At 34.1% G+C, this 12593-nt stretch overlaps 2 protein-coding genes across 2 annotated transcripts; one reads left to right on the top strand and one right to left on the bottom strand.

Annotated features, from left to right (window-relative positions):
* The first annotated feature begins 323 nt into the window (after positions 1–323).
* On the top strand, positions 324–2943 carry LOC143082714 (uncharacterized). The gene is made up of 3 exons (XM_076258537.1): positions 324–673; positions 1365–1586; positions 2197–2943. The coding sequence occupies exons 1-3, from the start codon at positions 498–500 to the stop codon at positions 2351–2353; spliced, it is 555 nt and encodes a 184-aa protein (XP_076114652.1). The 5' UTR covers positions 324–497; the 3' UTR covers positions 2354–2943.
* LOC143082713 (uncharacterized) lies at positions 2665–7571 on the bottom strand. Its single transcript, XM_076258536.1, has 7 exons — positions 7057–7571; positions 5688–6264; positions 5141–5324; positions 4362–4607; positions 3818–3989; positions 3251–3402; positions 2665–2849 (listed from the first exon to the last, which is right to left on the bottom strand). The coding sequence occupies exons 1-7, from the start codon at positions 7353–7355 to the stop codon at positions 2665–2667; spliced, it is 1815 nt and encodes a 604-aa protein (XP_076114651.1). The 5' UTR covers positions 7356–7571.
* Between the last annotated feature and the right edge of the window lie 5022 nt (positions 7572–12593).

The following is a 12593-nucleotide window of genomic DNA, read 5'->3' as shown; positions in this document are numbered from 1 at the left end:
TTTCAAATATCCAGTCTTTAATAAGAATGCCGACTCCCCCTGAAGATTTCGGTGCATTTATGTGTATTTCTGATCTGTTGAAACCATACCATGAATAACCCTCCATAGAAATATTGATTTTCGCTCGTAAATGAGTTTTGCACACTGAAATAATATCACATTCAAGTGCGTTTATAATGCCTATTCTTAAATTACAGTTTTCTCTAGTCCATCCACCGATATTAATGTGTCTGAGTTTAAAGGAGACGTGACACAATTTTTTTTTTTTTTTTTTTTTTAATTAATCAATTCAAATTGGTAAAAAAATATATTATAATTAATTTTTCTTGTCAAAACCTCATTAAAATGACTTTTTATGGTCAAAGAATCCAGCGCTTGTCGTCATCTTTGATTTTTAATGAGATACCGATCACGTGATCGTGATGACGTCAGTGGATACAAGCTGAGAAAATGTCTCAATATGGACGAAGTACATCGCATTTTTGCGTAATTAAACAATGGACGGTGTTGACAGCAGTTTACAAGGCAATTCTCAAAGTTTAGATATTCGACCGTATCAGTTTGAGCCGTTACTTGTGGAAAATAATCAAGAAGAAGATATAAATTCGTCATCCGAAGAGTCCGACATTGACGATCTTTCAAGCAATGTCGATCGCCTTGTAAACACAAACTGGTTCGTATTATAAATATACTTGTAACCAAACACTTTCAGAGTTCAATTGATGGCAGATGCATGTATAACAGTTAAAAATGTAAATTTCTGGTTTTTTTTACGATTTATTTATCCACCGAAAATAGTTTGTTTCCCTCTGCCCTAATCCAAATAATTATGACGTTTGGCAAGGCTATTTTATTTATTTTTTCTGGGACGCCTTCCTACAACGTCGTATACAGTTTTTGTTTCATTTATATAAAGAATTACGAACTGTCAAATATAATAAATGGACAGGGGGGGGGGAAGAAAAAATTGTCCAACATTATATTGTATAAACAGACCACCTGAAGTATATGAGTAAACCAGTCACTAGAGACAGTAATACAATTTTGGCAATGAAAAGAAAAAAAATGTCCATATATATTTGATGAGCATAGTATATATGAACAAGACATTCACCACATTTATGATATTTTTTTATAGAGTTTAATTCAAGATATATAAATATACCTCCACAATCAATTCATAATTTTGAATGGGGACACACAGTTGCCCCCTCCCATCTTTACCCATGGTTTGGCCTGCACTTGCTTATGATCAACCGTGGCCAAAAGTTTATTTGTGAAACCTACTCTTGTTTTATATTTTCTATATTGTGTATTTTGTACTGCTGGTTTCACATAAATAAGTTTTTTTTTTCATGTTATAGGTGTGATTGTGGAAACTGCAATTCCATGACAACAGCAGATGAATGTGTATGCTGTTCAGACATATCAGCTGTAAGCTATTTAATGCAACCAGATGACTTAAACTGCATCACAGAACATGAGGTCTTTATTGCCAACTGCTTAAACCGTCATGTGTTACAAGTCAGCATGTATGCATACATGGAGCATGTTGGTCCATTTGACGACAATGAACCCATCAATGAGTAAGTTTTGAAATAGTAGTAGGCTAGGTTCATGTTCATGTTGGATCAATTTCAAATCAATTATTGTTTTATTGAATCCAGGTTCATTCACTGTTTTCGAGACAATACTTAAGTGACTTCAATATTTTTAATTATACAGAGTTAGTACAATCATTGACAATTCAATAAAGAAACTAACAGATGAATTCAATAATAATTTAATATCTCAGATAAATTCATAATTCAAATATCACAGATAAATTCATAATTCAAATATCACAGAAACAATTTGTTTATACATAACATATTTCAAAGCATATTGAACATGTAGAAAGGCCCAAGTTCTTTCGTGTCATAATAATATACATCATGTACATAAGTAGCAAATATATACATGGCAGTACACCTTAGGTAATATTTATCAATCCTAAATATTTCTTTTTAACCTAAATACAACACAAAATGACAGGTACAACAGATTTAAAATGTTTTGGTCTTTCGAAAATAAAAAAAAGATCAATAAGAAATTTTTCATTATAACTTTCATTGTATGTTTGTAAATATATTTACATCAGTTAAAAGTATGGTACTGAAAGTTGTACATGAATATAATTGATGTTTTGCTTTGTAGGAAATATAGGTTTATGGCATATAGGAGATTTGTTCAGTGGATATGGCATCGCCTTGGACGTCACAACAGAAAGATCTTGCCTGCATGTGTTGTGAAAAAAATCAGAGACAGTTTCCCGTCTGAAGAATACTGTGGCTTCAAATATGCAGTTGTATGAATTAAGTTTGGAGTGATGACTTTTTGTAACTATTTATTTTAAATGAAACACTTGTATTAATAAAAACATTGACTTTTTTTCCTTGCACAGTAGATCAACAGTTTTTAAGAATAATTTAAATAATAAAAGTGTACCTTATACCATTTTTTTTATTGCGAAATAAGAAATCAAGGTTGATATTTCTTCACAATAAATAACATGAAAAAAGCCTGCATTTTTCAAAACTCATGAATATTATTCACATGTAAAAGTTTACAATGATCATCCACTGCATATCGTACAAACATTAAACTGTTCTTAATAATTTTCCTCTATCTCTGAAAGCGGGACCTGTGTCTTGCAATGAGGTCTGCCTTTTGGAATGGCTCGAATGTCTGTGTCAAACTGACCGGAAAATGGTTTTGAAGTATCTTTACATCCCCTGCAGCATTTGAATAGGATGAGCAGTCATGTTCCCTTCTGGACACCACAGCTTGCTTGATCAGCAGAACATAATCTACAAAAAAATAGTCAATATTATTTTCAAATTTTGTGCACTGCAAGTATTACAATGTTATTCTTAATTTTTACTAAATAAAAATGAATTGATGCATCAAGTTTTTAACTGACATCCTATAGCAAAGCATGTACAAGCTGTGATTACTTGGTTAAAAACTATGTTAGCTCTTTGTTGCATACCATACAAATGTCTGTTAAATTGTTTTATATGAATGATATTTTGATGTCAGTGCCTTTTTAAAGCTTATCATACAGTATAGTTTTCCTCATTGTTGAAGACCGTAAGGTTATCTGTAGTGATAACATCCACTTCATATTAGTTTTGATGGATAGTTTCTTTTGCAATCAAACAACTTCTTATCTTTTTTTTTTAACCACAAGTTGGATTTTAATACATACCATAAGTAGCTGGTGAAGGTCTGGATTTAACAACAGCTTCTTTGCCTTTCTTTGCTTTGGGATAAATCATGCTGAAGCATTGCAGACCATCTTTAGTGAAAGCTCTATCTCTGTTGCAGTTCTCGTTGTAGTGCAATGCTGCAACACACAATCTGAAAGGGATTTACAACATTTATTAGTCAATATGTTGAAAAAATAAAAGTTTTGTTAGGTGTAAAATTAGTAAATTATAAACAAGAATGTGTCCAAAGTACATGGATGCCCCTCTCGCACTTTCATTTCCCATGTTCAATTGACTGTAAAAATGTAATTTGGCATTTAAAATAGAAATATCATACGATACGGATAAGGTGTACTAAGTTTCAAGTTAATTGGACTACCTCTTCATCAGAAACTACCTCGACCAAAAACTTTCACATGAAACTCTCACTTTAATTTTTTAAATCAGTGCCTTGACAAAAAAATTTAAACTGCAGCATGACGGACAGACAGACCATAAAACATAATACCCCTCTACTGTTGTAGGTGGGACATAATTACACACAGCAAATAAAATTAAATATTTACCGTGCAAGCATAGATGAGTAGAAAAAGTGGGTGCTCTTTGGTGCAAAGTTGTTAACCACAGAATGGAAAACCTCCAAGGCATAGGTCTGGTATACTGGAGATAACTTTGGTACATCTGTCAGAAGGTATTTGCTCTCTACAACAGCTTTCATTCTCTTATACGGCACAGAACCTGAAATAACAATTTTAGATGACCCTTAAAAAAATGTATATTAAGCTTGAAAATAATTGCAGAATTATCAATGGAACAAAGAGAGACAAATCTTGTTAGAAATGATAAGGGAAATAACTCTGTTACTAGTCTCATTATAACAAAGGCACCTGTGTCTTACTAACTTTGCTTCTGAAAATAAAGGTATAAGTACACTGTTTTAGTGTTTTCATTATCTGTCATTAAGGTTTCAGGTGTTGATTCTGTATAAAATATTTAGTCCAATAAACTGACATGGATATTGTGCTTGTCTGCTTAAAATTCATCATTTACATGTCTTTCTTTCTAAACAAATACTATATATACCCGGTACATTTAATTTAATATAAATACCTTCTTCAAGCCATTGACGGTCTTGTGATAATTCACCATGGTCGCACTTTGGATAGATGCTAGAATGCCCTTCATGCTTGTTGCACATGTGGTTCATGATGGACAACCACTTGGCTGTCTTCAAATCCCCATCCATTCCACAAGAAGAGGAAATCCAGTAGATATGGTTAACAATGGATTTGATCCATGGACGGATGTCTTTGCCTCCACTCTTTTTTGCTGCCGCTTCTAACTTCTTAGAAACACCTGTAATTGGAAATAAGAAAGAAAATATAAAAAACTATGTCCAAAATGAAAATATAAACATTAACAATTAGGGTAAACAGCTCACAATCATAAATGAATTATTTTTTTGTGACAAAACAAGACTTTGTATTCATCACATATCCTTTTGATAACTATGGACCCTGTGTTGAAACTGACATTACATGTATGTGATTTGCTTATTGCTGAAGGCTATCTTAACTGTGAACTGTTGTTTATTTTTTAGCCCGTTAGTCTCTTGAGGAGAGTTGTGTCCTTGCAATAATACCACATCTTCTTTTTTATAATTATGCATGCTTTAGTGAAATTAATCATATAAGACAATACCCCATTTAAAGGTCATAATCTTTTTATGAACGAAGAAATTGGAATTACTTTATTAGATGGGTCAATCTGTCATCATTTTTTTCTATGCTTTTGGTATATTATATCTAGCATTAGCTTTAAATTTTTTTTCTATCTGATGGATAAAACCTTAGTTTGGAATGATTTTTACAGATATACATTTTAATTACCTTTAGCTACATGCCATACATCAAAAAGATGTTTTTTGTCGCCCTCGCTGATCCTCATGTACTTCTTGATGGATGAGTGTCTGTCTGTCACAACTTCTTTAATATTGACATAGTCTTTGAGAAATCCCAGAGCACGCTTCAAGCCCTCTAGTTCCATGTGCGTTGAACCTTTCACCTCGTTGCTCTACAAAACAAAATAAAATATATATTATCTCAAATAGACATAAATTTCTAATTATCTAGCTAATTAAATATACATCGTCATGTATATAAGAACATCTAGAAAAATTTATAAAATCAAAAGAGAAATATAAACTTATTTCATTTAGTTTTTTTCATAGTATTTCCCCCTCATTGTTGACTAAGCAGTGTGGGTATTGCTCATTATTGAAGACTCACTGTACATTGACTTATAATTAACTCCATGTTTTTTTTGCTCTGGTTTAGAGTTGTCTCATTGGCAATTAATCCACATCTTCTGGTTTTTACAAGACTACTGTTAATTTTTAATTATGTACACATTTTAAAGATAAAAGCCTATTTTTACCTGTATCAATTGGAAGTCAAGGATTTTCTTTGTCTGTAGGTCCATTAGGGTGTACGACCCATACTTGGCAGAATAACCCGGGGAATCACACCTTGCATCACCTCCCAATATAACATCAGACCCTCTCAATTGCTGTAGCAAACTGGACTGTTCGGAATCCCAGGCCATGGTAGCTGCTGGTGAAACATAAAAAGACTGTAGTCTGTTATAAGTCCTCATAGAAAACATCTGGACATTTAGGTGGTCAAACATTCTAAGAACTGATGTTGCGTTGCATCCACTTAACATAATTGCTGTAGCTGTCATTAAGTTGCTCCATGGCAGGCTGTTGTGGCTGGACTGGCTTTTCCAGATGGACAAATGTCCATTTACACAGATAGAGTTTGTCTCAATCAGGGTACCCTTGGATACTGTAATCACTGGAACAGCTTCACTGCTGCAATATCTGCACACGGACAATAACTCTGCTAGGGCTGACTCGCTTACAAGGAACTGCTTCTGTTCTTCAGGGGTTGCTTTTGCATTAAGACGGTAGTTTTTGGGTTCATCATTCATGTCATCGGCGTCAGCATCAGAACTAAAAAAAAATATATAGTTTTACATTGCATGCGATACTAAAATGAATTCCAGCAAATACTTGCACACTGGATGGTCTTAAGACCTTATTTTTGGATGAAAATTAATTACATTTTGTTGGTAAAAGAAATGAATTGGTTCAATAAGGTATGAAATGACAAATGCACATACATTAAAAGTTGGTTGTTCAGTGTGAGGCAAGGCTCGATGTTGAAGTCCGTACATTGACCTATAATGGTTTACTTTTATAAATTGTTATTTGGATGGAGAGTTGTCTCATTGGCACTCACACAACTTCTTCTTTTATCTATGTTCATTTTACATGTTAAATTTCAACCTACATACAAAATGAATCAAAATTTACTATTTCTTGTCCTCAGTATAGCATCTTTCTTTCAGCGATTTTTATTTATATTTTGTTTTAAGGATTTAGTTTTTAAAAACATGTGTTAGTTTTCTTATTTGAATTGTCATTTCTAGGCCTTTTGTAGCTGACTGTGCATTAGAGGCTTTGCTTATTGTTGAAGGCCATATGTGATCTATAGATAGTTGTTAATTTTGATTTCATTTTGGTCTATTGTGGGGAGTTGTCTCATGGGCAATCATACCTAATCTTCTTTTATATATACATATTGAATTAATATAAGTTTATAAAGTTTTAAAAATTGAGAATGGAATTGACGAATGTTTCAAAGAGACTGGAAGCGGATTACAGAGTCTGTTTTTTAAACAGGTTGATCAATTTATATATATTCTATTTCCAAAAAATAATTATACATATAGTACTACATACCTCTGATCATCATCTGAGGGTTGGTAGTCCTCATCACTATCTGCATGGCTGGAAACCTCATCGTCATCAGAGTTTTGGGCTGAAGTGGTGTGAGTTGTTGTAGGTAGAGTACTGGCACATGTACATTTTGTAATGTCATCATCAGTCTGTGTAGCAATTGTACTGTATGTTGCTGAAGGTTGTGTTATCTTAAGATCTGTTTGATGTTTCCTGGTACGTTGCTGTGGACGGAGGTAGGATTGGCTTTTCTTGTGTTTTACTACTTTTGGTGATGGTGGTGGAGTAGTCTGTGTAACCATGGTAACTTTGGATGTATTGTTCTCTGTAACATTGGAGGTTGGCAGCTCTGGTTCTGGTTCTGGTTCTGGTGTTGTGGTACTGTCTGGTACTTGGAGTTGTACACATTCCGTCTCTCGTTCATAGTTGTCATATGCAAGCTGTAGGATCTGCAAAGAATAAATATTTGTTGTTTATTTAGTTTTACACAACTTTACTATGAAAGAGATATAAAAAACAAGTGGTCCAACAATGGTCAATCATGGTCAGTGGAGGATCCAGAAATTTTCCTAAGGGGTCCCACTGACACCTACAAAGGGGGGGAGGGTTGCACTTGCTCCAGTCCAGTCACAAATGCTTCAGTGATTCCCTATATAATTAACCAAATTTTTCCACAAAAGGCCCCCCCCCCCTGGATCAGCCTATGATGGTCAATTGCATTTCTGAATAATTAAATGGTCTAAAATTACAATTATAATGAAATCAAAAACATAGAGAAATATACATATTACTTCTTAAATCCCTTTAATTTGAGCTTTCATGGATAGTTGTCTGAGTAGCAATCAAAATTTCAGTGGCGGATCCATATATTTGAATGGGGACATAAAGTTGCCGCCCCCCCCCCCCCCCCCCCCCCCCACCCCCCCTTTTTTTTCGAAAATGGCTGGATATCTCCCTGTTTACCACCAATTATTTGGTTCTTATATATTAATTTAATAATTTGAATTTTTAGTGTACACTTCAAGTTTAAAGTTTATTATAGCCACACTACATACATACATGAGGGTTTGGATGGTGTTAAATGATTATAGAATAATGCCTCTAAAAAATGAAGATTAGAGAATAAAGGGCAAAAAAAATGAAAATTTAGAGAAAAAAGGTGTTAATTTTTTTTAAGATTTGAGAAAAAAGGGGTGAAAATGTTTACAGAATAACAGACCCCCCCCCCCCCCCTCATACATGTACTGTATAAACACAATATGAAATTAAATGCACATTTTAAAATTTAGAATGTATATATAATGATCTGTGTAGAAATTTCATTACTTTTATATCAATTACTTCACCATATATATATATATCTCTATTATCAAAATATATTTCTTAAAAATGTTGGAGTTGAACAGGTAATTAAATTGCATTAAATAAGAGAAAAAGACAGGTAATAAATTACCTATCACCTAACCAGAGACATGTCTCTGACCTAACCAAGTATGTTGGTGTGAAATTTGAATTACTGAAGCAGCTCACAATAAATGTGTAATAAGTATGACATATAACAGGGGAAATTTAAAAGTAATATTTAAAGAAATTTTAATACAATAAAATAAATTCATGTCTTTGTCCCCTCTTTAATCATCCTGATGAACATTTTCAATAAGTACTGATTTTTGTCGAGCCTGCAACTTTTGTTGCAGAAAGCTCGACATAGGGATAGTGATCCGGCGGCGGCGGCGGCGGCTACGGCGGCTACGGCGGCGGCGTTAGCTCACTTCTTAAAAGCTTTATATTTTAGAAGGTAGAAGACCTGGATACTTCATACTTTGTATATAGATGCTTCATGTTACGAAGTTTCCGTCAGTCACATGTCCAATGTCCTTGACCTCATTTTCATGGTTCAGTGACCACTTGAAAAAAAAGTTCAAATTTTTTGTAATGTTGAATTCTCTCTTATTATAAGTAATAGGATAACTATATTTGATATGGGCCGGTTGAGGTGCTACAAATGTACATGTGCTCATTTTCGGTGTTTACATTTTGCGGGTTTTCGTTTTGCTGAACATTGTTGTTCTTCGGTTTAATTCGACCATTTGCGTCCACTCGAAACGACTTTCCTTGTGGTAGATTTCTAAGAAAAAAGTAAAATCACAAAAATACTGAACTCAGAGGAAAATCAATTCGGAAAGTCCATAATCACATGGCAAAATCAAATAACAAAACGCATCAAAAACGAATGGACAAGAACTGTCATATTCCTGAACAGTACGTGCGTTCATCTCAATTATCCGTTCTACGCGCGACTTACTGCTTTTAATATAGACATTATTGTAATGTTCACTATCTTTTAACTTCATCTTGTTTCTTAAAACTCTAACTTTTTCTGCTGTGTTTCTGAAGCTTATTTTTACAATTCCAGGTCGGTCATTGAATCTGTTAGTAAGTCGAGTTGCAGCTATAACGTTGACATTTGAAAATACATCTTCTCCGAGAGCGCTAATAAGATTCTCCGCTTTGGACATCAAGTCCTCACCTTCCGTTACTGGAATATCGCTTCCATACTAATGTCCACTGATAACTCGTCAGGCAGTGCTCGAATTTTGTTGTCTACATTTGCCATTAAATCAGTTCTCAATTTATCAAGTTTTGACTCGAACATTCTTTTCATTCCTTCTTGATTTGATTTGAGATCATGTATAGCACTTACTAAGGTATCAAGTTTTTCAGAGACTGAAGAGTCAGTGTTTTTATTTTGATTTTTTCCACTTGATGCCATTTTTGTTTCTGTATTGTTTTTCGTTTGGTTTTGCTCTACGGATCTTTCACTGAAGACTTTGCTCTCTATATCGTCGTGAGAATTATACAAAATTGAGTTTGTGTGATTTAAGATTTCACTCACCGATATGTCCGATGTCTCTTTATATTCTTGAAACTCACTTCTTTTGTGCTATTTACTCTGTTTATTCTGTTTAGTATCAGTTCCACTGTCGCTGCTATTCCGATCTTTTCTTTTATTGCTATTGCTATTGCTATTGTCATTTCTGTTGGTTCTTGGCATAATAAATCACCACTTTAATCCCACTTAGTCAAAATATATCCAACATAATATGAAGAAATCGAACATTGATAAGAGCTAGAAAAAATACACGTCCATTTTGCCTTAGTCACGTGATAATGTATATCTATGTATGAGACGATTCCTTTGAAACTGTTTCTTGGTGTTTTCCGTATGTTGTGTTATGTTACAGCGTAGAGGGCTGTTTTTTTTTATTTCGTTGTGGCACCAAAAAATGAGAACAAGTATAGGAACACCCTAGTTAGAATTCACGGTGTCGTCTATCATCAATATTTGCTCAGAATTAGGAAACTGAAGGACAAATCATGGTTTTTTAATGCAAAATCCCAATTGAATACACCAGCGTTTCCACAAAAGACCTTTTCAATTTCGGGCAATTATAACGCATTTTTTACCGTGGTAGCCAGTTTGTATGTGGTCAACATAAAAAAAATAAAACTCTGTAAAGGTAAATTCTTATATTGCTCATAGGAAGATTAAAATGTGAAAAGTTACAGATGCAATATATAGTGTTGAAAATGTGATGTTATAAGAGCAGTTCATTTAATTTTCTTTTTTCTGTGAACATGTTTTCTAAGGCTGGTTGACATTATGTAAAACAAAATCTACGTGTGCAAAAATAAATAAAATGGTAAATCAAATCTATGTTTTCATGATTTTTGATGTCAATTTTCGAAAAGTGAATTAAGATTACTTGTGTTGTGTTGAGATATGTTACTGTATCGTAAATTTGAAATTAAAAAAAAGAAGATGTGGTATGATTGTCAATGAGACCAAAATAACACAGAAATTAACAACTATAGGTCACCGTACGGCCTTCAACAATGAGCAAAGCCCATATCGCATAGTCAGTTATAAAATGCCCCGTAAGTTATGTCTTAGTTGAATTTTTTGTTAAGCAGAGAAAGATACAAGTATACTTATACTAGTAGTTTAGTACGGCGTCCATTATCACTGAACTAGTATAAATATTTGTTTATGGGCCAGCTGAAGGACGCCTCAAGGTGCGGGAGTTTCTCGTTGCATTGAACACCTATTGATGACCTTCTGCTAGTGTCTGTTCTATTGTCGGGTTGTTGTCTCTTTGACACATTGCCCATTTCCATTCTCAATTTAAGTATTCTGATTTTACCAAGCAAAAAATTAAATGTGGAAGTATGTGTATAGGCTTTGATGTTCGTCCCTCTATAAAAAATAGAGAGACCTTTAGGGAGCTACCATTTGATTTTAATGGGGGGGCTAGGATGAAATTTGAAAAAAATAGGCAGGACAGGAGTTTTGAGTAAAAAAAAGGCAGAACGACAATTTAGGTAAAAAAAAGGCAGGACCGATTAGAGTGAAAAATAAAAAGGCAGGACAGAGATTACAGCTAAAAAAATGCAGAACAAAATATTTCATCCCCCCCATAAAAATCAAATGGTAGCTCCCTTATATGGCCTTTTCATTATTTTTATTCGAGCGTCACTGATGAGTCTTCTGTAGATTGCGAAACGCGCGTCTAGCTCTACTACTAAATTTCAATCCTGGTATCTATGATGGGTTTATTGTAGTCCAAAGTAGGCAGTACAAATGTTTTTTTGAAAACATCTAGGCCTGCCATAAAATTGCATTCTAGTAAAACAAAAAAAATATGCATTTTTTAAAATTGGATTCCGGACATCAAACGGAATAAAAAGTATTAGTTGTCTTTGTTATATACATTTCGTCAATAATAATATTTTCGGATGATGGTTATGGTCGCGGATAACATAGGATGAATGCCTCAGCCATCTTACCTTACAGTTTATAAGTTGTCAACAAATCTATACTTCATACATAATGTATTAAATTGTATGATAAACTAAGTTTATTCCAAACAAATAACACTAGACTGACACAGAAAGAGGCTAGATTCAGTGACCTCAGTTCTCAAATAACACTAGACTGACACAGAATGAGGCTAGATTCAGTGACCTCCGTTCTCAAATAACACTACACTGACACAGAATGAGGCTAGATTCAGTGACCTCAGTTCTCAAATAACACTACACTGACACAGAAAGAGGCTAGATTCAGTGACCCGAGTTCTCAAATAACACTACACTGACACAGAAAGAGGCTAGATTCAGTGACCTGAGTTCTCAAATAACACTACACTGACACAGAAAGAGGCTAGATTCAGTGACCTAAGTTCTCAAATAACACTACACTGACACAGAAAGAGGCTAGATTCAGTGACCTGAGTTCTCAAATAACACTACACTGACACAGAAAGAGGCTAGATTCAGTGACCTGAGTTCTCAAATAACACTACACTGACACAGAAAGAGGCTAGATTCAGTGACCTAAGTTCTCAAATAACACTACACTGACACAGAAAGAGGCTAGATTCAGTGACCTGAGTTCTCAAATAACACTACACTGACACAGAAAGAGGCTAGATTCAGTGACCTGAGTTCTCAAATAACACTACACTGACACAGAAAGA

Source organism: Mytilus galloprovincialis, chromosome 7 (assembly GCF_965363235.1).
Source record: "Mytilus galloprovincialis chromosome 7, xbMytGall1.hap1.1, whole genome shotgun sequence".
NCBI classification, from domain to species: domain Eukaryota; kingdom Metazoa; phylum Mollusca; class Bivalvia; order Mytilida; family Mytilidae; genus Mytilus; species Mytilus galloprovincialis.
The sequence above is the reverse complement of the archived record's forward strand: the minus strand, read 5'-3'. Positions and strand labels throughout refer to the sequence as shown.

Coding starts and splice junctions, on each gene's coding strand:
- LOC143082713 (XM_076258536.1), bottom strand. CDS start 7,355: ATGGTTACACAGACTACTCCACCACCATCACCAAAAGTAGTAAAACAC. Junction 5,325..5,687: donor TTGACTTCCAATTGATACAG/GTAAAAATAGGC, acceptor TTTGTTTTGTAG/AGCAACGAGGTGAAAGGTTC. Junction 2,850..3,250: donor ACCTTCACCAGCTACTTATG/GTATGTATTAAA, acceptor ATTTTTTTGTAG/ATTATGTTCTGCTGATCAAG.
- LOC143082714 (XM_076258537.1), top strand. CDS start 498: ATGGACGGTGTTGACAGCAGTTTACAAGGCAATTCTCAAAGTTTAGAT. Junction 674..1,364: donor CGCCTTGTAAACACAAACTG/GTTCGTATTATA, acceptor TTCATGTTATAG/GTGTGATTGTGGAAACTGCA. Junction 1,587..2,196: donor GACAATGAACCCATCAATGA/GTAAGTTTTGAA, acceptor TTTGCTTTGTAG/GAAATATAGGTTTATGGCAT.